The sequence below is a fragment of the Morone saxatilis genome, unplaced genomic scaffold, assembly GCF_004916995.1.
Source record: "Morone saxatilis isolate NCDOM2014 unplaced genomic scaffold, NCSU_SB_2.0 Contig5, whole genome shotgun sequence".
Taxonomy (NCBI): Eukaryota; Metazoa; Chordata; class Actinopteri; family Moronidae; genus Morone; species Morone saxatilis.
This window is the reverse complement of record NW_023340095.1, coordinates 17,727,952-17,753,942: the sequence shown is the minus strand read 5'-3', so window position 1 is coordinate 17,753,942 and position 25,991 is coordinate 17,727,952. Positions and strand designations below refer to the sequence as shown.

Sequence of the window (25,991 nt, the reverse complement as noted above, 5' to 3'; positions counted from 1 at the left end):
TGTGCTTCTGTGATACTTTCTGTGATTAAAGATCAAGGCCTTGAAAATGCAATGTTTTTTATCATTTAGTATGCCAGCCTGACAGTATCAAACTTTCTTCTTTTTTCAGAACTGTGAAATTACTCATCATCTTCTGCCAACCTCAGAAATCTTTTCCAGACAATTATATTTATGCACGTTTATACAGCACTTCTATTCCACTACATGTCAAATGTCAATCTGCATCTCTTAGTTAGTTAAGTTACCTTTTGTATAAAGTAATCGAAGATTAACTTTTACTGAGACCTTTGGATTTTAAACACTAACATCTCTTTGCTATTTGGCCCTATAAGCCTCTTTTCATACAGTTTTTCAATGACCACATGGTGAACTTCACTTACACCTGAGTTACAAGTTATTTCAAACTTGCATTATGGTGCACAAACACAACATATTTTTTTTATTGAAAAGTCTCAACATTTGCACCAAAGGTAAAATCCTGTACAATTTTCCCATTTTATTCAAGCACATTAACCTTGAGCTTTTCGTGGCAGTGTAGTGAACTAAAATAGTTTTGAATTTTCCACAGTTTTTAAGTTTTACAGTGTGTAAATACTTAAAACAAGTGCTCAAAACTTCTGAACAAAAAACAAAGCAGCACAAAAAAATAAACACAAAAAACAAGGTAAGACAACTGTAACATTAAAAGTGCTGGTACGCAATACACAGTAAAAGGTTCATGTGATTCATAATAAGAATATGAATAGTGTAAGATAATGTATTATACATTATTATGATTTATTATTATGATAGCATGTAAAGAGGACTAAGACAGATAAAAACCAGAGACAATAGCAAGGGATAAAAGAACAAGTATGTCACAAACTTTAAAAAATGGGGTCAAAACGTTTGCGTGTGTGAAAAACCCACAGATATAATACATTTGTCATGAGAACAAAGTATTGGTATACATTTGGGGAAATTTCCCACTCATGCTTTGCCCACTTTGCAGAAGCATATAGAGCCAAAAATGTCAGTGATCCAAAAATCAACATAGTGTTAAAACCACCAGTACCAGTATAAACATATCTAGTAAAGAAGAACATGTGAGTGGATAAAAATCCACTCATTTCCAGCCAGTTGCCATCCACAGTCACATGGGTACTGTGTGCTGTGATATATAGTCATGCATTACCACATTATGTTCCCCAGCTCTTTGAGCACCAGATCCTGCTGCCCCGCTGTCTCTCAAGGTCTCTCTCTGTCTGCTCTAGCTTAGCCAAGGTCACCCACGCCGCTGCAGGCTCCCTGCAACCTTGAGCGGCTAACTGACCGGGAAATGTGTGTTCTCCTGTTCCACCACCTACATATCCTGGTGTCAATCAGCCAGATACGGAGCAGGATTGTCATTAAATGTTCCAGCATGTTGCCACTTGGACATTAGGTCACTCCAGTAGGTGTAATCTGAAAAAAAAATGAAAAATCATTCACTCAAGGCCACCCAAGAAATTAGGAGGAGTTCAGCTTCTGGACAAATGATAATTGAATTAAGTACTTTGACACACCAGCTGTAGTCTGAAATGTTGCCACCAGTGTGTGAGAGTGAGCATTATTTTCCTGCCTGACCTAAACTGATTCATGGGTTAAAATAATAAGAAATCATTTAAAAAAAAAATTGCATGTGTGTGTGTATCCATGTCTAATCCGATAAAGAACTTCAAAGGATCTTGAATATCAATAGGCCTTGAAAAATTGTGATAGAGGTTCTTAAATCACACAGTCACAAAGGAAGAAGAAATATAAGTAAACAGTATATGACTGTTCCGATTAACAAGGCCACATACTAAAAGCTTTTTAAATAACGGCAAGCCACAGAGTGCTACAGAGCATTAAACCAACAATAGTGAGAGTGTATCTGGGACCTTGGCTTTGATATAAAATCTTGTGGCCTTGCCTTTACCGCCCTCCATGGTAAAAGCTCTTTGTGACAAGGAAATTACTTTATGAACCTCTGAAAGATGCTCCAACACTTCAACCTCCCTGTTAGTTTCATCGCTAGACTATGAGAGAAGTGTGGAGGGTTTTTGAAATCACTGCAGCTTGCCATTCGTTTAATCAGTTTCTTTCCCTGCTCTTATTTCATGACTTCTCCTTAATTCTTTGGCCTTATTCTCACTTTTTCTTAGAGAGGAAAAACTACTACTAATTACAGAAAATGAAAAAAACTTTTATTAATATTATTACTGTAGTTGCACCCAAAAAACTAAAACACAGTGGGATCTTTGTCAATCATAGGTTAGTAATTTGTGTAATTTGGTGAAGTGGAGGATCTTGTGAGTAAATATTCACAACCTGTGTGTGTGAGAGACTGCAGTATGTAGCTTTACCTTCAGACAATTCTCAACCTCTGTTGGAACAAGAAGTCTGTTTTTCATTTTTTCAAGGTCTGTGGAAATCAGTTTGTTTGAATATGCTCACGCTGCTGGGCTTGGCATTGGGTGAATCATATTTATATGTGAGCGTGTTTTTGTTTAGGTCTGTAAGGATTGGGTTCCTTTAACATGTACCTGGAATGTTCAATCCGGATAGAAGCAAAAATACCAAACATGTGTCTCTGTGGCCTTGAGACTTCACAGGGCTCCGACTGCGGCGCTCAGCTCGGTAAACACAGTTTCCTCCTGTGGCTCTCTGTTTGGACAGGAAACAAGGAAGCTGATCAAACACTGGCCCAGAAGGCCACGGCTGCACTGAGCTGGAATGGAGTCGCAGGTCTTTCAAAACACTTTGAATAGGGGGAAACGTGAAAAATAACATGTCACTTGTAGTGTGCAAATCTATCGGTTTGCAGCCCTGCTGAGTTTCTCCTTTATGCTGGAGCAAATAAAATAAATCATGTATTGAGATAACCTCTTATCTTAAAATTGTATTTTGCTTGCACAGTAGAGGAACCAGTATCACAAACTGTCAGGATTGTGAGGGGAACCCAGAAGCATATCGGACAAGAGGTTGAGTTTAAACGGTTTATTTAGACAAAGAGTGAATTGTTGAAAAAAAGGGGAAGCTGGCAGGCGAGAGTGGGAGTCCAGAGGTGGGGGTGATCCAGAGAGTGGCTGGCTGGCAGGCTTGGAGTGTGGGGATCCACACACTGGCTCTACAGGAGGCTTGGGCTGAGTGGACTGGGTTCCAGGGCTGAGTCCCAGGAATGATTCCTGAGGCAGAGAGACATGGTTAGTTGCGGACAAAAACAGATGGTAAGAGAACAGCTCAGGCAGGCATAAACAGGCAGGCAGCAAAAGGTAGCAACATTAAAGCCGCCGAGCACTGCCAGAAGAGTGACACAAAACACCACAAGACAACACGAAAACACAACAAGCACCCAGCACGCAAACCATAGCCCAACACAAACACACCCAAATAGTCATCACGGCCGGGGATTCGCGACACAAACACAGTGTAAAAACTTAGTGCTCGACTGCCTGCGAGCTGCAGATTTACAACTCAGTCCTTATGACTTATGACTCCTTATTAGCAGCAGCAGCAGGTTGCAGATGATAGGAAGCATTAGGTGGATGGAGAGATAGTTGGGTGAGGGAGGAGGGACTGACAGTGAAGAGGAGGAATAAAGGAAAATAGAGTAGAAGACCTGTACAAAAGTCATTGGGGTTAACAAGTTAGGTGATAATGCTTCCCCCTTGTGACTGTTTATTAAAACAGCAGATTTTGGAGCAAGTAATTCATGATACCATCATCATTAACAGGGGAGCATGTGAATAAATGATTAAATCTATACGTATGAAATATGTCTTTAGGCACAAAATTACATATTTATAAGCAACTGATTTAATTGTGGCATTCTTTATTATCTGTTTATTAACTCTGAACATAAAAACACATGTTTTGAGAGATATTGTTTACGAAATTTGCTTCACCTACATAAGTTAGAAATAAAAATATTACAAACTGCTGGACACAAGATGTGTCCTATTTCACTTGAAAGTTCATTCTCAGTGTTTGTGAGCCACTATTTGCTTCAGTCAAAAAAATCATGTTTGTACATTCACATACATATTCTGGAGGGGGACTTTAATCCTAGAGTTTATTCCAATAAACAAACCTGGAGCAAAGCTAATGATTTTCAAACTTTTAAATTATTCAGAATAATTGACAGGGATGTTCTTCTGCACTTAACCACAGATATACATTTACATCAGCTAATCGTTAAAGTAGGAACAAGATGTTGCTGATGACGTGTTGTTATGTTGGAAATGAATGGAAAAAAAGGAAAGATCAGTTTCAATTTTCAGTTCCTGTTTTTATTGTCCTGCGCACACCACACTAAAACAGCACACCACATGCACATACACCAGTTGTATAAGTGCCTGTCAAAATGATGATACATAAATACAGAACACTTTCCTGGTAATTACTACAGAATTTGCTTTCAGCATCATCTACTCAACAGCTTGTAAAAATTAATGAAATGAGGTTGTCAGTTTCATCTTATTTATTGGTAATAAAAACTAAAAGAAAGGGAGAATTGGATGAATGAGTTCCTTGACACTGGGGTTACTCCTCTTTATTCTCTGTGAGCTGCTCCCTGGATGCTTCATTTGAAATCTGCAGAAAGGGAGTACTGATTTCACTTGACTGCTTGTCACCAGCCACCCGTAACAGGCAGCTGAGAACCATGTCCTTGGCCAGGCCGGCCTCCAGGTTCCCTTCCCGACTCAGCTGCAAAGTGATCTGGTCTAGGCTGGTCAGGACCAGCTCTGAGCCCAGCAGAGGGCAAATGGGGCCTGTGTCAGAATCCGAACCTGAAGCCCCCTCCCTGGCCATGTTCTCCATCATGTATTGCTGGTACAAATCCATGAGTTTCTGCTCCAGATACTGATTTAGAAGAGAGTTGGAGAATGGACCTTCACGCCCCTGAAACAAAAAGCTCCTATCACGGGTACTGCCCAGCCTCCAGCGATTTGAACCTCCCCTTAGTGGATGCAGAAGTCCCCCCTGAGATGTTTGTTCTGGGGGGGAATCCTCCACAGCTGGGAGGACATCGCAGGATTGGAGGAAGGGGCCGACAGCCTGGGCCTCAGGACAGAGCCGGAGCTCGCCGTCGTTGGCTGAGAGAGGCAGCACCTGGTCGCCTCCAATATGGAGGTCACTGTAGTTTTGGCAGATGCTCTGACAGAAGGAGGGAACCAAGAAAGGGGAGTCACCACCTGAGTAAGCCTGAGCTGGGATCTCTATCTCCGGAGAGATCTGTCTGCCTGGCTGGGCACTGTGGAGATCCAAGGAGAGCAGCGGAGAATTGTACAGCTCCACTGAAGCACTCCTGTTGTCCGCACAACCTGTCTGCTCGGGGGAACTGTGATGAACGAGTGGAGCGTGTCTGGTGGAGCATGGCATGAGGGTAGCAGCTGCTCTCGGCAGCCCATGAGAACTCTGGAGACCCTTTTGAGAAGGGAGGGGATCCAGCTTCCCCAGTTCACCATAGATCATGCTAAACAATCTGCCTTCACAAAGCATGGCTGCAACAAAGAGCACACACATACATTTTATTGCCTCTTTTATTGTTTATATTCTATTCTAATTATTAAATACTTGAATATCTTTTTTTACATGTTCTGTGTGTGTAGCATGCACTGCATTGTGCAATCCTGCGTTGTATAATGACAAATTTAAAAAAACAACAACCTTAAACTGCATGTTAGTATTCAACATGTGCAAAGATGCAACTATTAGCATGAATGTGTTTATTGTTTATAGTATTCGTTAAATGTTATAGGGGCATATTTATAGCATGGACCAATGCCACATACCACAGAATTTAGAGCCTGTATACAAATACACAAACAATCACTTTAAAGACTACATGAATGAGTCTTCCTTAAAAGTGGTTTCAATTCAGTCTAAAATTATCGTATTCATTCCTGAACAAACAAAAACGTCCAAAGGAGGATATAGAAGGGCCAATTACTTTAACAATCATAGAAATAAACCATAGAGCTTCCTACCTTGGACAGCAATCACAGTCTCTCAGATTTTAAGTGTCCTTCGACAGTCTTTATAGAAAAGTACTTCTTAAAAATATTGAATTTTCTATCGATACAGCCAGCCAAATGTGTATACTGTATTTAATTCAAGACTGTGCATGCATGTATGAGGGCTGTTTTATACCCACCCCAAGAGGAAGTGGGAATGTCAGATATTGTCTTTCTTCCGATTTCTGCAAACTTAATGTTGCACCTGGATTAATGAATATTTTCTTGACAAATAATATATCTTATTTTTATATGATTTTTACAGACAGGCTGGGCATCTTCCCCTGCAGTTCTTACTAAGTTATATCTATTTCACAGCCTTGCATTAGTAAGAATGTACCTACCTCTGCATGAGTTTGTCTTCTTACCAAATGAAGTGAAACTGCACGTGTTATTCTCATGGACGCAAAATACGCTACAAAAAGAAAGCAGAGGAGTTTTGTTTCTTTGTAAAAACAAACAGGTGTGGGTGTGAGGTGAAAAGCAGAAAAGAAAGTCATATGTAATATGATAAAAAATATCAGGAAACAGAGGGCTTGACAGATTCCTGTTTTCGTTTTCTGATAGGTCACACCCCAAATTCTGAATTAGCTCTCTGAGGACAGCTTATAGCTTCACTCATCCTGTTATCTGTGTCTGCACCAAAGCAGAAGTGTGATTCCACGCTCAGTTATGTAACTATAAGTCATCACTTCCTCCTTGAAACCTTGCCCTCTCTTCGGCATGTTAAAGTGAATGCTGAACTTTGCATGAGACCTTGAAATTACACTTTATTTCACCAGTTGTGAAAGTGTTTTTTTCTCCTCCTCTGGTAGAAACTTCTGCATGAATCGTATGTCTTTCACAGGCAAATCTAAATCAGACATCTGGTGAGAGTGATGGAAACTCTCAGGCTATATTTATGGCCGGGATTTTTCCGAGATGAAAGTACCCTGCCTGTTTCATATGACTCTTGTATTCAGACTTCCTCCGCATGTGACAGGGAAGCCCGACAATAGATGCGCATGAAATACGAGAGAAAATGATTTATTATTAATTAGGCGAGGAAACCTAGACATAAGCCAACGTAATATCACTTCTCGAGTCTGCTGCAATATCCAGGTCCTTCATTCCGCTGAATTTGTTATTTTGCTTCTGTACACATTTTCTTTTAAACCCAGAAATGAAGTTTCATACTTTCTTATTTCATCTCTTCTGTCTTGTCTAACACATGGCTCATATTAACAGGTGGATTCACGGCCACAGGCAGTGAAACTACTGGCCCGGAGTTTGTTGGATTGCTGGCTGTTGTTATTTTGACCACTAAGTCTGGTCTGAGTCAGGATATCTGACACAGGACTGCTGCTCGGTAGTAATGGTAGCACAAAGTGTAGAGTTACCGACCCGTTGCTACAGCAATGTTGCTCAGCAACATCCGATAACATTAAAGACATGATGAGATCAGGTTAGACAAGAGGCTCAGACCTGCTTTTGCTTTTGTGTCCCAATAGGAGAGCAGTTTGGCGATTTCAGCACCCTGGACAGCGACTGGTCATAGCGAACAGCTCCAGACAGGTTTATAGGAGCTCTTGTTTGTTTGTTTGTTTGTTTGTTTGTTTGTTTGTTTGTTTGTTTTGAGAAGTATCGGCTGTCCTGAAGAGACGAATATGGATGTATGTTTCACACAAACCAAGGAATCTAAGGACAAGTGTGTAACAACCCTGAGAGACTGCGTTTAGAGGAATGTTCAGGAAGATTAATAATGTGTTCCGTCCCAACCATCACGGACACAGAAGGCGGGATAATGGTGGAGGTGGTGGGTTTCAATCCGAGCAGGACTACCACAACGCCTGCACCGTCCGGCTGGTCCGCAGCACCTCCATGCTGGTGGTGGGAGAGAGGACTCAGGCAGCCGCGGGCTCCACTTTAAAACGGAGCAAAAGCACGGTGAGCATCGAGTCGACCTTGTACTATTATCAGAGACAAGAGGACAGGATATGGCTCTACTCTCAGAATCAGAACTGCCTGGAGTACCTGGAGGCACTTGTGGCTTTGAGGCGGCAATACACAAAGAGTGTGAGTGACTTGAAAAGCAACGACACCAAGGCCACAGTCTCCAATAAGAAGAAGCCTGCGCCCCCGCCGCCTAAAAAGGAAGAACCGGTAAGTTTACATCATGTATCCCAGAGCGCGTGGCAGGAGGTATCAAAGACAAATGTCCTCCCATATATTCTTTTTGTTTGAATCACAGATATCAAGGGCCAAACCCTCTGCCCCTCCAGTCCCCGACGAGGAGGACACTTTGCAGTTCTTTGATGCGGTCATCGCCAGCTGCGACAGCGAGCCTCTGCGCAAACCTTACACTGATGATGGACACGCAGATGTGGACTTCATAGGTGAGTTTAAAATCCTTCTCTTCAGCTGTAACTAGATTAGATTTAATGTGAAACAAATAAATATCACCTGGGGTCAAATGCTAATACAGTCGTATAGACTGTCACCTCGTCTCATAGTATGGAGACCTGTAAACCTCAAACTACTAAATATATATATATAGGTATTAAGTTGCAAACTGTTGTGTTTAGGTTAGAGTTGGTGGAAAGCAGATTTACTCAAGCACTGTTGATTGTGTATAAAATATAAGAGGATTATGTGAATATTTATTGCTTTACATACAACAACACAACAGTATTCAAAGTAGGATAGTTGCATGATTTCCATTGTGACATTAAAATGTTATTTACATGTTGATGTAATATGTTATATTTATATATTTACATCTAAACATAACAGGGACTGTTCATATGCCATAATGAGTACTTTTTTCCTTTTGTACATTTTGCTGATAATTTTTACCTAATTTTACTTTTTTATTTATATATTTCCTTAAAGATCCCCTTTAGATAGATAGCATTAAAATCCTTTAAAATCTACTCCTTCTACCGCATTTCATTCCACACGTCTATCCATTTGTATCAAACTCTGCACATACATCATCCTGCACAGCGAAGCTCCGACATTCAACAAAAAGAAAAACATCTCTTTAGTGGAGACAGACTTACTGTTTGCTCAAAAACTGTACTTGATAATACTGTATAAATCTGAGGTATTGTATTGCACTTTACTACTTCCGCTTCTAGTCCACTATATTTATTTGGAATAGAAAATAAATATAATAAAAACACCAAAATAGATTAGATCTACCTAGACAATACAAAGTATAACACTTAGAAAAGGGACATTCTACATTGAGTACTCTATTTAGCAGATAATACTTAGGCTGTACTTTTACTTAAGTAATATTTTAACTGCAAGGCTTTTACTTTTGACAGTATTTGCTTTTATTGTTACTTTTACTAATGGAGCTTCTGAGATAGCTGAGGTCAGAGATGAACATTCACTCGTTTATGGTACACCCACTCAGAAGTTTTCACTGATCGTCCCTGATTGGAACTCCTGTCAGGACTGTCCGTGTGTACAAACTACACTTGACTGCCATCTCGATCACTTTCCTGTCAGTGTTGTTGCACCTGTTAGGGCGGGATGAACTACACCTTTATCGCACTTATAAATATAACTTATTATTAGAACATGAGCTTGACAACTTCAGTTTTGACATGATCAGACATCACCTTTTTAGATGTTTTATTAGTTTCAAGCACTTTTCAAATAGGAATATTGTGCACTTTATTTCTAATATCAGTTGTAGTTCTCAATTGCAGTTTTCATATGCAAATGTAATTTTAGCTTCTGTGTAGATTGTTACATCACTACTTTCACTTAAATAAATGACAATTTGAATGTTCTTTGCAAGAAAAGCACAGCTGCCATTAATGATGTTAATGAAGGCTCAATTTGTCCAAGTAAGGCAGCATTCACCACAGAACTGAACTGGCACACCTGAATGGAATGCAGCCATTGTTAGTGTTGATTATTACACCTGAGGTTTTCCTGCTATGACATTTATGCTGTCTGTTCTTATTCCACAACTGGTTGGATGAGGTATGTAGGTGAGGTTAAGGATTTGGAAAGTCAAACATAGTGTGTAAGCATTGCTCTTAAGATCCAGGAAACTATCAGCTTTCAGCATTAACTCAGTTTCTTGCTCTGTGCTCCTCTCTCCCACAGTGGCCTCCAGCTCAGCCGAACACGACCTCCACTCTAACTGGGTCTTGCGGGTTCCTCGGGTCGCAGGTGACTCCAAGCAGAAAGCGGTTCATGACTGTGCCAAGGAAAGCGTCCCGAAGAAGAAAAACCAGAGCGGGTCCACAAGCAGCAGACTGCGGCTGCAGAGGAACCCGATCCATCTGCCCAAAGTGGTCGAGAGCGCATTCCAGACTCTTCGCTTCAAGCCCAAATTAAAAAAGCAGTGAAGCTTGATAGACATTTGAAACCAGCCGCACTGCCACACTGCTGACGTAGAGGTCAATTTAGTTTGTTTGGACACCATGCACGGCTAAAAATCCATCCAGCCAATTCATACTTGCATAAAACATTTAAAGGGATTTTAATAAAGTAAAGTTTGAAAACAACAAAACACTGATTACATGAAGTTAATTCCTCTTGGTCCTAATTTTTTCACACAAGATATTTTTCCATATCAGGAAGAGCACAGATGTTACTAATAGCATGAACAATTGCTCTGCTCTGATAGTGTCCCATTAAATCATGACAGTGTGAGGATGAACCAGCATGCACAATACCAGGACCCTGAAACTGAAGCAGCTTAATGGAATCCAGCCATCATTAATTAAATGTTTTTCCTAAGGTGACGTGTCAGCATGTCTCCTGTTTTAAAAAAAAAAAAAAAAGCCTGTCCAGTATCGCTTGCTTCAGGGATTATTTTAATTCCCTGAAGAAAACAATACAGATTAATATAAACCTCAATCTTAATCAATATCCAGTTCATATAGGATGCCACTTTAAATGAGAACATATACTTGATGACTTTTAATGCAGTATTCCTACCTTCCTTCCAAAATTTCAAGATTACTCTGACCCATCAGTTAATAGCAGTTGGCTGAAAGTTGACCGAATAGGTCAAATAAAGTTCTCTGCTCATCATTGCCAAGTTAAAATAATCGTAGGGCAAATTAGACAAAATTACAAAAACAACCACATTTCATTGGATACTTTTTCAGTATCCAGCAATGCTGATATTACTGGATTTCTTTAACCAGGTGTTGAGAATTTGTCTTTCAGATTTCAGATAGGGTTGGAAGAAATTGCTTTGTGGTGCTCACAGCATTGAATATTAAATAAACCCTGAATGATCTGCATGCTTACATACCACTGGCTATAATGCATGCTGATATTATGCAAAATACAAACATTAATGTGGTAATGTTAAAATGAATAATGCAAAATGACTTATTCTTTTTCCTTCTCAGTCTTATCTCAACATTTCATTCAAACCATTTAAAATGAAAATCATGTTGAATCAGTTTTCTTTTCTTTATTACAAATATGTCACATACAAAACCAGAAACTATACAACAATCATTTTTTCTCTGATTTGACCTTGGGGCTGAAGAAGGATGACATAGGCTTCATGCCAGACTTGTCCACCTTAGCCAGACTTTTCTGAGCAGCAGTCATCTTCTTGGGCGGCTGGAATAAGGGGAATAAAAAAAATCAACATAATTCAACGATTTTGCAAAGAGACAGCAGGTAATGCGTTACATATCATGAACTTCTATCTATCCAGCTGAGGAGAAACAAATTTTCACGATGTGGAAGCCCCTTTGACCCATTTGTATACTCTACAGACAAAGCTTAAAGAAAGCAAGAGCAACACTAAGAAATCAAGGTCTTCAGGAAAAATTAGCAGTAAAAAAGACTGAAAAGGGACGAAAGCAAACAAATGATCACTTAAGCCATTATCACATAATCCTCCAATAATTGTTTGGTCCACTCAGCCAGACTGCTTTGTACACACTCACTTTCCGCACAAAGTCTGCACTGTTGAATTTGGTGTAGTCCTCTCCGGCCTCCACCGGATTGTCTGAAAGTTTCCGCTTCTGCCAAACGAGGAAGTAAGAAATGCTTTTCATGACAAAGACCACAGAAACACACGCCACCGTGAGCTGGGATGACGTCCCACTCTTATCACCCGAGTTAAAAACACACATATGAGGATCATATCTCTAAGACATAATCAAAAATATGCAAACACAACCACGGTAGAGCGAGGTGGAGGACTACAGAAAACATGCAAGGCAGTTTCGGCAGCATGAAGAAAGACAAGAGAGTTTGATATACAGGCTTCAGTCTTGTCTAAGAGACACGAACGTACCTTGGAAGGAGGTTCTGTCTCCTTTGGGCTTGTGAGCTCTGGTAACCTGTGGAGTAGAATATGCTTGATCTGCATCCTTTACATACCTTTAGCAGTAATAATGATCCTGATTTGCAAGTGTTAGATGTCTGAACTTACTGCAAGTGTTTGAGGAGGGCTTTGCTCAGGTCCTCACTGATGTACTCTGATATCAGGCCATGGGCATAGCGCAGGTAGTCCTCTGTATCATAAAGAGAGAATGACAGTGCCAGTAATTAGCAATATAACTATACTTTATGTTTTATATAGTTTGAGGCTGGGGAAACGTTGTTTGAGGATCATAAGTCATAAATATAAACTATGCAATATTACTGCCATCTGTTGGTCAACATATCCTATCTGCAGCAAAAAAAGGAACAGAGAAGAAAATGGAAATGAGACTTATAAATGTCGTCCTTTCACTGGAAGGTGAGACTAGAATTCCCCACAATAATAAGACAGGACTTGTCTGAAACAGTGAAGTGGCCTGAAGCTCAGGTGACTTACCCTCATGGTAGTCTGACTCTGACTTCACTCTGATGTATGTTGTGGATTTGACTCTTTCCCCAACAGAGATATTTCTCTTCTTGAGCACAATGACGGTCCTCTCCACCTACATCAACAAGTAAAAACTGTCTGTAATTCCACTGTGTAAAGCCAGCTGTGCATGTTCCACATGAACACATGTTTCCTGACATTTAATTTTCATATAAGATAATGGAGCACCTTTTTCTTCAACCAATTCATTGTCTTCTCTTGACTGTATCGGTGGAACTTGAGTTTTCCCACCTCTGGAAGTATGAAAAACAGCATGTAAACATTGCAATCAACATAACTTTATAGTTGAGTGACATTAGCTTCAAAAGTAAACTTCACCTTTCTCCTCGGCAATGTGGTGCAGAGAGGCCAGGGAACGTGTGCAGCTCAGCAGCCTTGAACAAGCTGGGAATTCCTCATCCATAACAACTTGATCCACAGGCTGGAACTTCTCCTGAGCAACAGATGACAAAGATAAAACAGGTACGACTAAAAAACTTGAAGGTTCTTCCACAGCTACAGCATGTGTAGCCGACACACTATGTATGCAGCGCAGAAGCAAACCATTAGCAACCTGACACTTTGGCTTCGAGAAGAAATCTCAACCTGGCAACCTCTATATGAATACAGAGTAGGGATGTCCCAATCAAAGAGAAATCGTTTAAATCATCAGCTGTCACACTCTCAAAGCTTTCATGCACAATGTAGCCGTTGTCAGCTCTCTCCGCTGTCTGTCTCTCCTCCTCCTGAGTTCTGTGTGCAGCGGCTCTCGGTCCCGCCTGCAGTGGTGAGAGCCGCACACTCACTGCAATTGCAACAAATGCCCCGCCAGCAAAAAGCCTATGTGAGTAATTTATTAAAGTAATGCACGCAAAAGATGTACAGACTAAGCAGATGAAAATAAACATTCAACAGGTAACTCAAACAAAGGCTGCACCAAAGCAGAAAACACTGCAAGACACTTTTAAATGGAGAAAGAAATTCAGTCAAGATGACAACAAGACCAAAAAAGATTACACTGAGGGTTTGTTAGGCTGTTTTATAGTCTGCTTTGTTATCCGTACTCAGTAGCGGCAGACACTCAGTATTAAATGACTCGGATTGGGGGCAAAAAAACTTGATCGGGACATCCCTAATACAAAGCTTTTAAAATGTTTCTCCCTATGATTGTTGGTTAAGAAATAGTTCCAACACATTAACCAGGAAGTGTTTTTAACATTCATCTCTATGTGTACTAAATTAATAAGATACAATTACTGTCAGACAGTACATGTTCTCACCAGGACTGGAGGTATAGATTTATATTTACTGATCTTGTTTAGCCCTGAATAACATTGTAACAATATACTGCACGTTTTGTGAGACTGTAGAGGGAATCGAACTCTTTGCTCTGGCAGAGCCGTAAAGGCGCAGAGCAAGACTGCAGTACACCACAATGATCAGCATGAAAACATCACTGGAACAACAGCAGAGAGTTCTGTTTCTTACCTCTTTGCCAGATTTAATCAAATAGGGTAAAATTAGATAGAGAGGATCCATTGGTGTTACGAAGAGAAGTCTCCCATCTGTTAAAAAAAAGAGATAACTGTGAACAATTATTTAACACATGGCCAGGAGTTGAAATTACAAGATAAAAGTGCAGCATCACTGAATATTTAAATGCACACAGTTAACATCATCAAGTTAACAACAAACAACTTGAACCAGTTTGTCAAACACCTGGTGGTTAGTTTTAATTTGTATCAGCAGGTCCTCTTTCGTAATATTATTTGTTTGTGTGTGGTGTGTGTTTTCATGATATATGGACACTCCTCTAGACAGGTTAAATATGATTTTGTAAGTGTTAATTAAAAAAACCTTTTTTACGCCTCACAAACACTGCTAATGGGGATTCAAGGTAATGTAAACCACCTTGGGAGTGTTTTGAAGTTTGCACCAGCCATGTCTCCATCAAAATATACCGCAAATTTTAACCGAATTTAAAATAAACCGGCCAAAGAAAATGTTAATGAATGCTTGCTTCCATCTACTACTGTTTTGCGATGATCAAGAGTAGGTTCTTGAGATAAACAGTAGGTGGCGCCAGTTCTCCAGTCGGAAAACCAGAACAAGGTGATGTAAAAGATGATGTAATAAAGGCAAAATTAATTAATTAATATTTTCTAATGTGACACTTCAAAACACACATAAATAATTATTTTAATGGAAACAACAATAAGGAGTGAGACCAACCTCTCTGTACAGTCTGGCCCACAAACCAGGAGTGGAAATCTTCATCAAACGCTTTGACCTCAAACAGCTGTACATCTCCACCACCGAGCATATACAGAGACGCTGCATCTGCAGGATACAAAATGAGAACCGTTACTTTCACTACCACACCTGTAAATAATGCATGTCAGTTCACTGAATTAGACTGCTGCCAAAAGGCAAAGGCTGAAGTTCACTTGGCTTTATCTTTTATTATATTTTCACTTAATGTTAATGTGTTGTTAAGGCCGCATCAATTCCTTCCTCATAAAATATTTGCTAAGTTGCACATTTTCAATCCAACATCTATATTTAACTGTAAGCTCTCTCCTTTCCTCTCTGTTTTTGTTGTCATACTTATGCATATCACGTGTGTATCCTCATGTGCAGAAAGAAAGAAAGAAAAACAAAACAGCTCCATCATGCTACTGGACCAAAAAACTCCACAGGGAACCTTCAATCATTTAAGTCCTTTTATGAACAATAATGCCAAACAATGCATGATTACAGTGTCTCAAATGTGAATATTTGCTTTTTATAATCCTCTGTGACAGCAAACTGGATCCAAACCATCATCAGGTTATGGACAAAACAATGAGTTTGAAGACTTCACCTCGGGCTCTGGAAACCTCTGGCAGTTTATAGACCTTAGGATTATTAAATTGTTAGTTGCACTATTATATAGTTGAACAATAAAAAAGGAGAGACCTGTAGAGGGATTCCTTAGTCTCACAAAAGCCGGGTCACTGTCTTGTTTCTGTGTGTCGATGACAGAGTCTGTGGACACCAAAACAAAAGTAAAGTCCATCATTAACAAAAGGTGTAACGTTAATCTCTGAGAAATAGCTGCATGTGATTGTGAGAACAGTAAATCAAGCACAAGTTAATGACCGGCGCTCACTTTGCTAGTAGTACCGTGTAATAACATGTATCTTAAGTTAGGGACGTGCTACTATAATGACTAACAGTTCTGCCACTAGTTAAGTGTTTTGCTGAGGTATGGAGGTCTAATAACTTCAGGGTTCACAGGTCCTGTGCAACTTAACTTACATAGCAATGTTAGCTCACGTTAGCTCAAACTGCTTAAACCTACCTGCGGCAATGACAACCCAGCTGTCAGTCTGCACACTGGGGCTCCGCTTCTTTTTAGCAGCCATGTTGTAAGTGGATGAATTTCTGTTGACGTGGTTTGTTATTCACATATAACTGAAGCTTCTGTGGGCCAAATACAGGGTCGGCCTACAGCTCGTAATGGTTACTTTTTGCCTGACAACATGAGCTCAGAAAAGGCGCCTCTCTCTGTGCACTTCCTGTGTGTGTCACACAGGAGCAAACAAGATTTTTTTTATTATTGCGCTGTCAGCTCAATTCCATAATTTTTTTAAACAAGCAATACTGAACACGTTTTTAAAAACATACGTAAATATTCTTGCGTCGAAACAAGCTCAAAAAGAAGCAGAAAAAGACACCTCGGTAGACTTTTAACTCCCCCTTGTTTTTAACACAGTGGAACAGTCCGCGATGACGTCACGTCGACGTGCAGTTCCTGAGTACGGCCGCTAGAGGTCGCGCAAGAACTTTGATAAAAATAACATGGTAACATTTGGGTCTGTCCTGCACAGCTTACCTACCTACCAGCCACTTAGCTGATACTTGTGAAATATGGTTTGGTCTTCACCGAGAGCCAAAAGGTCTGTACTGTCAGGTGCAGGATGTTTGGTGACCAGTTGTCCTTTGGCACACTGGCACACAACAGATTGGGGGATCCATCTGTCCTTCAGTAAGAGGAGGGCATCTCTCACTCGCTCTCTCAGGATATGACACTGTGTGTCCCAGTTGGTTTTCAGTGAGTCACTTGTTTTTTTTCCTTCTGTACTGTTTATGTGCATGCTCAAATGGGGATGCATGCATCCTATTGTGTGTGTTTTCATTCCCATGAGATGACTATAGCTGTGTCATCAGTTTGTTTAACTGTTCAGGGGTCCCTCTGATATGTTTATATAGCTTTTTTGAGCTGTTGATTTCCCTCTCTCCTAAAGACACCCACAACACAGCTCATTAACAGGTTTTTAATTAGCTTGTTTTGGTAATGAGGAAGGGAGGGATTTGTGTGCTGGGTGACTGAGCTTTTAAACATCGCCATACAGTGTCCCTGTGGGGAGTAGCATGATGTAGAGGAAAACTAGAGCCAATTCGGAGTGACTATTGTGGCTTCAAGTGTCTCCGCCTTGCTCATTTTCATGCTGTCACCTTTTCCTGCATATCATTTTTTTGGAGGAATTGTATCACTTTCTTCTCTGTTTTTGTCCATTTAAAAATAATGTTGCCTTGCAGGCCCATTTTCCCAGATTTGAGCAACACATGCTCTTAATGCTTTGAACACTGTCTCAACTCCTTGAAATCAGTAAGATTTATGTTGCTGTAGTCTGTGGCAAAGAGAGCGTGGGTGAGATATTGTCTGTGAATTACTTGTTTTATGGGTCCCGGGAGTATCATACACAACAGTCTGTGCGGCTAAACAGAATATTCCATGAAAGCTTTCTTTCTTTTTGGGCTGCTTCAGGGAACGTCTGTGTTTCTGTCTGCCAGGGAGAACAACAGCAGCCTTTCTGATACACTGGACCACAGACAACCCCAGAGAGCCGAGTCCTCTGTCACCAGCATGCAGACGAGAACAAAGTGGGTCTAAATTTAGGCCCCGATATGGCTTCGTAGACCCGGAGTCCGAGACCCTTCTATCCTCCCCCAAACCCAAATCCTCATCGATCATAACATCCAAGACAGAGAATTTCAGCACAGCCAGAGCCATGTCTGTTCTTTCAGTCTCCCACTCGAGCGCTACTTCCTCCTTCCCTATGTAATTCTCTTTTGAGCTTGCTATTTCTTGTTAGAAAGAAGACAATTCCAATAAACTTCTCTGTGGAGGTAGGAGTTTATTGCAGCCAGCAGGCTGTAGACAGTTGGTCACACTCTGCTGAGCGCATTGAACAGCCCATGGTCCTATCTATCTCTGTGGCCTCATTTGTGGTGGTCCAATGCAGGGTGACTGGTTACAGCTTACACATGGATTTGGGCTGTCATGTCACCACCGTGTGCTGTGCATTACCAAGAGAGTATTTTTACCCCCTTCATTGTCTATCCAGAGGATTTATAGAGTGAAAAGAGCTGATTTTAGAGCATACATATTCACTACAGTTCTTTTTTAACCATCATGGCTGCCAAGAGAAGCAGGTTATAAATAGAAAGACAACATCACTCTGGGTGCCACTTTTTCTGTATAGATGCAAACACGGGGCTACTTCTCATAGCCGTTGAAGCCACGTTACCATTTTGAATTCTCTACAGATGAAAACTCCATCGTCAGCTCGAGGAGGTAATGTATACATTGATACACATTAATAATAGACATGCACACACACACACACACACACACACATACACACACAAAAACAGATGTGGAGAGAATTCCCCTTGGCAACAGAAGCCTTTGAGTCATCATCTGGGATTCCCTTCCTCTCACTTCCAAATATGGGTGGGATTGTGAGAGAGCGGAAGGCAGAATGTGGAAGGCAGAGTGGAACCCCCTTGTGATGTCAGAGCTCTGCTGACTGGAAATTCACAGGAAGGAATGCCAGGAATGCAAGAATCACCGAAATGCTATTTCCACATGCATGTATGCATGTTTGTAAAATGTGACTCACACACACACACACACACACACACACACACACACACACATTATGTTCTTCGCCAGTCCTCTCACTGGGGAGATATTCCTTCCCGTAAAGAATTATTCCTCTTCCCCCCACCCACCCCACAAGATGATTACTCCTTATTCCCAGCATCAGTTGCTCTGTGTGAGGCCTCTGGTTGAATGTGGTATTTCCTCTCTCCTTAAAGGCAGAGAATGGCGTGATGGCTTAAACATAAACTGTTGTGTTGCTTGATGTAATAATTTGGAAAATATAACAATTTTTATATTTTGGTAGAAAATCCCGATTTTCATTTGCTATAGTACTTAAGCACACTTTGGAGATATGTTTTTAAAGGAAGTGTTTTACTTTTAACTCCACTACATTCTACTACATATCTGAGGACTGTAGTTAATTTGCAGAACTTAAAATAAGCTCATTTATGTTTAAACCACCTACCCATGGCCCTGTCAACCTGTCAAGCTGTGGGCCCCTCTCCCCAACCTTTAAGAACTTTTAAACTATATTTTGTGGACTGTTTATAAGACAAAATAGGAAAAATGCAAAAGCCACATTAAAGCCTTCACCATTTTCAGTTTATGTTGTGCTTCAGTACACATTTGCAACTGATCAAATTAGTACAAACAGTTGCCACATCGATTTGCCTGGTCGGTAATGCAGCCTTGGACCAAACCATCAACCCTGTCAAGTTAAAGGGTAGGCTTAGTTTGTGACCACTATTAACACATGGTATGGAATCAGTGCTACTGATTCCAGGAACTAAACTAGGAACTATTTTTGGTGCAACAATTTCACTGTCTCTTTAATGACATGACTGCATGCAGTTTTAAAGTGTAGTCATGTATAAGTAAAATTTTGCATGCAGGTGATACAGCAATCCTTCCCATTACTTTCCCAGTGTTTGGTCTATCTGTTCTGGGCCAAGGTTGAAACATGGTGGTTCAACACGGCAACCTCAAGCCCCCAGGAAGAGCGCCAGAGTTTGAAGCCAATTTGACATAGTGGCCGAACCGTGTAATTACAGCAATGGCGTCTATCACATGATGTACACTGGCCCAAAAACATTTTCCCATAATTTTACATTGCGAAACAAGCAGCTGTAAAACAGTGGATACATTTTTTTAGCATTACAACCCCCAAATGAATCATTGTACTAGCGGAATATGATCCGTAGCTCACCTGCTGCAGCAGACATGGGTTTGACTCTGACCTGTGGCCCTTTGCTGCGTGTCATCTCCTCTCTCGCCACCTTTCCTGTCTATTTTGAGCTGTCCTGTCAATTGGAGGCAAAAAGCCCCCATTAAATCATCTTCCCCATCCCCATTCAAGTTAACAGAGGGCCGAACCAGAAGTTAGCCAACTTGGCCACCAGAAGTCTCTGTACGCATTCATCCTGGTAATTTCTTTGGAAGTGGCTTTTTTTGGCTTCATGTTGCACTGAGGAATGAATGGAGTGCCGCCTACAACACTGTATCCAGCTGTCTTTATACATCCATAGGCGGCCTCCACTGAAGAGGACCCGCGCCCTCTGTAAATAAAAATTATAAGGCCTTTAAACACTGGGGGAGTTTGATTGAGATTGAGGTTGATTTTTCTGGCCTTTAACACCGCAAATAAAGGCATCAACCAATCACATTGTACGGAAGAGACGTCACGTCACAACTGATGTTAATTGTTTGTTTCTCATCACCACTGTCCTGCTCCGCAGTGTGTGTGGATTTAATTTTATATTTTAATGTGTCGCAAATTTGCATCGCTGCCGGTATAAATCGCTTTGATGCAACATATTTGCACGCAAGTATTTAAAAGGTCTTTAGGTAACTAACACACACGAACCATTTCTGCCACATTACACACTGGACCTTTAAAGGTGGGGTAAGAGATTCTTGGTAATAAGATTCTTTTTTCAAATTCAGTGAATATCTCGTCACGGTCTACCATCACTCTGTGTGTGTGCAGTGAAAAATTGGACTGAGCCACACAACACTAACTTGTTATTCCAGCCATTCCAGCCAGGATTTGTGTGTCAGGTAACAATGAATTATTTTCCCACGGACATTCATCTGATACGCTGTTGTTGTGACGTTAGCTATAGTAGCAGGGGAGTTGTGTCTGGATCCAGTGTGTCCTCTGGGCATATTAGCTGCTTAACACAACAGTTTACTAACCCACAGCCTAGCAAACATTAGTTACATTACTTGCTGTGTCTTTCTTCATTTTACCATGTTATGTGTCATGGTTTTGGATTCCTCCAGAATGGCCTACCCCACCTTTAAAATAAGTCAGCGTTGCACATGGACACAAACAGCTGCTAATGTTCCTACCGTTAGTGACAATATTAGGGTAACTTGCTTGGAGGTTGTTGTTGTTGTTGTTTCCTGTAGCGAAGGGGATAGGAGAATGGAGCCACATGAAATACGGAGCCAATGCCAGGACACGTTTTATACTTCAAAATGCTAATTTTTCTAACTTTTTGTTATAGTGTTTGTAATGTGTCTGTTCAGAACACCGAGGTAATGGGTAATTGCTACTTTTTGTACCGGTTTAACCATTAGTGAGGAGGCTGTTCTTTCCCCCCCAGCTGTATTTTGCTGCTGTGTTAATGAGTTCTTGTTTCTTTTGTTTAATGTTATCAAATCATTGACAAGGCTAGAACCCGCTTTCTGCCTCCCAGACACAAATCCCAATCTCGTCTAGGGCACCAAAATGACCTCGGAGCCGGCCCTGCACACCACTGAGGACGAGAGTCACACGATATAGATTCCTGCCAGTAGCTTCACACTATTCCACTGATTATAATGTGCTAAGAAAAGTAGCACTGGGGCAGTAAATTCCAGGGAGGAGGAAGACTACAAGCTTGCACAAATGGATGTAAACAAATTAGTTTTCAAAATGTTCAAAAACATCAGCATTGAAAGGTTTTTATGAGACAGGAGATGCGTTCAACGTGTTTGTTAGACCTCCATACATATAATTTAGTTTGGTGAGAAACACTGAAGGACAGGACTTTCTTTGTTTTTAATCAAACTGCACAAGGCACCTATGTATAACTGAAAACTAGGAGGAACAGTGTACTACCAAGTTTATACATGTATTGTGAAACGTTTTATATATGGTACAGATTACTTTACCAATAGGCGTTTGCTACTTTTTAGTAAGTGAAATTTGTGTCTCTTCATTGTGCCTCTTTCTGTTTATTAATGAGGGCTGAAATTACCTGTTATTTTATGTTTTAATATTATTGTTAATTTACCAGTAATACATTTAGAATTTTTGGATTGTTGGCTGTACAAAACAAGCAATTTAAGGATTTCTTTACAATATATAGATTAAATAATTAGTTTATGAATCTAAAAAACTATTGATGGATGATTCCAAATCGATACCCGGTAGTTGCAGCCCTGCATGGAGCACTGATGTGTGGGTCCTGATAAAATTTTAACTTTCACCCTCTCAGGGGGGGCTGTCTGTCCCAGAGGCTTTCATGTGCCCATGATCCCTGCCTGTCTCCTCTCTCCCTTTTCTTTCCCTCTCTTTACTCTGTCCCGCCGAGTAGATGTCCCACAATATACCATCCCCAACCCTAATTATTGTTTACTAGGATCAGTCTTGCTCTCCCTGTCTGTCTGTCTCTCTCTCTCTCTCTCTCTCTCTCTCTTTCTCTCTCTCACTCACTGTCTTTCTCTCTCTTCCTCCCTCTCCCTCAGTGTACCAGGGACCAGAGATGATGTGGTAATTACATCTGCCGACTGCTGGTCTGCCACAGACGGCTCCGCAAGTCTCTCTGCTCAGAGAGAAATTAGAGACTGCTCAGCGCATGTCCAGGGCTGTAATTAGAATAAGTACTCTGTGTATGAAATGTGTTTATTTGTTTATTTATGAGACCCCAGAATTCCAGGGCACTTCTCTGTGCTTCGACTATCTAAGGCTGGGTCATGTCAGGGGATGTGCACCAGAACCCCTGATGGAGAGTATGCAACAGTAGTGGCAGCTCTTTTCTTAAGCACCAGTGTATTTATTGTTAAAGCAGGTTTTTATGGTTTTGGTGTGATTGACATTTTTCCAATATTATAAATAAAACTGAATTTGCTTCATTGTAAAAAAAATGGATTATGTTCCCATCACACCTACAAGAGCAGAGAAAGTGGTTGTAGATTTTGTTTTTCATTTCTTTTTACAAAATCTCATCTTTTTTTTTTAAACATCTGTGAACTAAGACACATCTGCCAGCTACACTTTCAGTACCTCCATAGCAACTGTTTCCTCTGGCTACAAGTCCACCACTGGGACTCTCAAAAGTCAGTGAAACTCTCGGACAGAGCAAAGACCCGCTGTTTCCTCTTCTTCACTGACAGCAGCACGTCTCCCATTTCACTTTGAAGGGATCCAGTTTCAGACACAAAATAGTCAATGGGACCCAGAGCTGCCGAAGGGCGCTTTCTGCACTCCCAGATTTATGAGCTGCGCAATGAGACAGTCGACAACTCTGGCCATTAAAAGATTATCTGGATCTTTCACGGGCATACTGTGGTAATTTGGGAGCAAAGTCATTATGTTCATTCCATATAAATCTACAAGGTGGAGGGTGACACATTGGGAAAAGAACAGTCCATTACACAATGTATTTGTGTGTACTTATGTGTGTCTTGCAGTATATGTGCTGTTATTTCATATTCCCCCTTGAGACATAAATTCTCCAATATTTAGAGAAATTCTTAGCTTTGGAGGACACTTTTGATATAAATATATTTTGATACCAAACTACTGTGTATTGCACATCATCTCTTATCAAGGATACTGAATAATTTAGCCATGAAGTTTGGAGTGTTTATAAGCAGCTTTGCATTTGAATCATTTTGATTTCTTTTTCAGTCCTCTCACACTCTATACTCTGAGAATCATTACTGGAACAGAAAAGCAGATGCTGGATGAAAGCGAAGGACAGGCAGACAGACAGACAGACAGACAGACAGACAGACAGAAAGAAAGAAAGGCGAACACATGAAGGTGTACATGTTGAGGGGGGCTGAGTGGCTACACAGCAGTGACAGGTACCGGATGGCTGAGAGCCCGGCGTGTAGCCTTTAACTTACCTCAGAAGATGGATTGACCCAGCTGCTTCATGAAATAACTAGTCAGTCTCTTAGTGAAATTGTTCCGGTGATGGATCTATGCTTTAATGTCAGAACTGTCATTTTTCCACTAGACTAAAACGACTCTCGCCATGATTTCATGGGCTCTGAAGGACTTCACATTAGAGCGGTGCTGAATTTCGTGGCAGGGGTGCACATGTTCAATAAACACATTGGCATTTCAAACACAATCATTTTTAAGTAATGCATGAAATGGTGTATGTCAGCAAATATTTATATAGAGACATGAATGGATAGACAGTGTGTAAGACCAATGACTTCATTATTCGTGACCAGAAAGACTAAAACATTATTCATACAGTGAGGGTTTTGGCACATTTCCATGCTATAGGTAATGACAACTTTACTTGCCAACACCATTATCTCAGAGTGTGAACAAGCGCTTAAATTCTACCAATAAGCTTTTCTAAGTGGACAACAATAGCTGAACCAGACACTTTCATCTCTATAGTAAAATTGGTAATTACTTTCCAGACTGGACCTAGTCTCACAGTCTGCATTTTGTCCTTGGCTTTTCAGGGATAAGGGTCTTGGCATGAACTGGCCGCGTGTAATGTAATCGAAAAAGCCAAGACCGTGAATCTGGTGGTGTGATGTCATCACTATGAGACACTTGTGTGATATCATAATTATGAGGTAATGGCGGCAGGAGGGGTGTGTAAGTTTATGACTTTGGCACACGCTCAGTTTACCGTCAGCCGACTGCAACAGGGTACTAATGAGAATGGATGGCCCACCTCAAGCTATCCATGTGTGCCTGTGTGTGTGTCTGTATGTGTCTGTGTGTGTGTGTGTGTGTGTGTGTTGGTGTGTGTGTGTGTGTGTGTGTGTGTGTGTGTGAGAGAGAGAGAGAGAGAGAGAGAGAGAGAGAGAGAGAGAGAGAGAGAATGCACATGTTCATGCTATGATAAATTGATGGTTATTGGCTGAATGATGTAGTCAAGAGGAGGTTGATGCAAATGACCTACAGCTACACACCAGAGGAGGACGCATAAGGAAAGCATGTGTGTTTTACATGAATCTGAATCATTTTTCCACAGACACATACTGTTTTATGTCTCATAACCAAATAATACAGACAAAAATCACTCATCAGATGAGTATCTGTGAATTCAGTCAGTCAAATGACCAGAGGTTGAGTCTATTTCCAAATTTACTCTTTGTGGTCTAAACAATCACCACAATGTCTCACATATAATCCTTCCAGCCACAGGAGTGCTGTGAACTTAATGCCTTGAGCTTCAGTGTTTTGATTTCTGGTTGCTAGTTAGTTTGGTAGTAAAGCAATCATGTCATTGTCATTCTGTTAGTCCATAGTGTCATTTGTTATTTTCATCTGCTCTGAACGTACAACATATAATGCATGTTGGCCCGCTCTTATTCTGATGTTTTGAGGTTCCCTACTGTGGGGATTTAACCATCTCAGACAGTGTTTGACCCATAAAACACAGAAAGAATAGCAGAGAACAGGTTTCCAAGGGCAAAAAGGTAAAAAAAAAAAAAAAAAGTATACTAAGAAAAAAAATTAGAACAATTTATTTATGCAACAGGAAACAAACTGGTGGGTTTATACAGAGACAATGTGTATAACTGTCAACTAGGAAATACTCACCACAGTAAGGGTCACAGTTCAGTTGGGGAGATTTAGGGGAAGACAGTATGCTCCTACACTAAAAATAAACAAACAAATAACCTCAAATTAACTCACCAAGTTACCAAGGGGCAAGCAACAGTGTCTTTTGCAACTTGAGAATTTGCCTGCTATATACTGGATAGGGGAGCATAAAGTAGCTGCCTACTGTAACCTAATCAGGCCTGAGGTAGACTGATCTATAAGGTGGACCAGCTAACCTTACTATACTCCTTTTTTTTCCTCCTAAAGGTTTTTGTTGGTGGGGACTTTCTCCTTATTTCAATCGAGGGAATAAGTGTAATTTTCTGAACGCTCTTTTTAAGCACATTACATCATACAGGTCCAGTGTGTAACATTTAGGAGGACCTATTGGTCGAAATGGAATATAATATT

At 40.7% G+C, this 25,991-nt stretch overlaps 3 protein-coding genes across 3 annotated transcripts; 1 reads left to right on the top strand and 2 right to left on the bottom strand.

Moving 5' to 3' along the window:
- Positions 1–4,244: 4,244 nt before the first annotated feature.
- On the bottom strand, positions 4,245–6,101 carry LOC118339278 (protein CXorf21 homolog). Its single transcript, XM_035676860.1, has 2 exons — positions 5,994–6,101; positions 4,245–5,507 (listed from the first exon to the last, which is right to left on the bottom strand). The coding sequence occupies exon 2, from the start codon at positions 5,503–5,505 to the stop codon at positions 4,546–4,548; it is 960 nt and encodes a 319-aa protein (XP_035532753.1). The 5' UTR covers positions 5,506–5,507; positions 5,994–6,101; the 3' UTR covers positions 4,245–4,545.
- Positions 6,102–7,742: 1,641 nt separating this feature from the next.
- LOC118339609 (uncharacterized protein C13orf42) lies at positions 7,743–10,536 on the top strand. Its single transcript, XM_035677328.1, has 3 exons — positions 7,743–8,162; positions 8,251–8,395; positions 10,128–10,536. The coding sequence occupies exons 1-3, from the start codon at positions 7,743–7,745 to the stop codon at positions 10,370–10,372; spliced, it is 810 nt and encodes a 269-aa protein (XP_035533221.1). The 3' UTR covers positions 10,373–10,536.
- A 903-nt stretch (positions 10,537–11,439) lies between these two features.
- Positions 11,440–16,424, bottom strand: rnaseh2b (ribonuclease H2, subunit B). The gene is made up of 11 exons (XM_035677327.1): positions 16,193–16,424; positions 15,808–15,876; positions 15,082–15,189; positions 14,338–14,414; positions 13,189–13,303; positions 13,039–13,103; positions 12,820–12,925; positions 12,433–12,514; positions 12,295–12,340; positions 11,942–12,019; positions 11,440–11,609 (listed from the first exon to the last, which is right to left on the bottom strand). Exons 1-11 carry the CDS (start codon positions 16,254–16,256, stop codon positions 11,499–11,501), a joined length of 921 nt encoding a protein of 306 aa, XP_035533220.1. The 5' UTR covers positions 16,257–16,424; the 3' UTR covers positions 11,440–11,498.
- Positions 16,425–25,991: the final 9,567 nt, after the last annotated feature.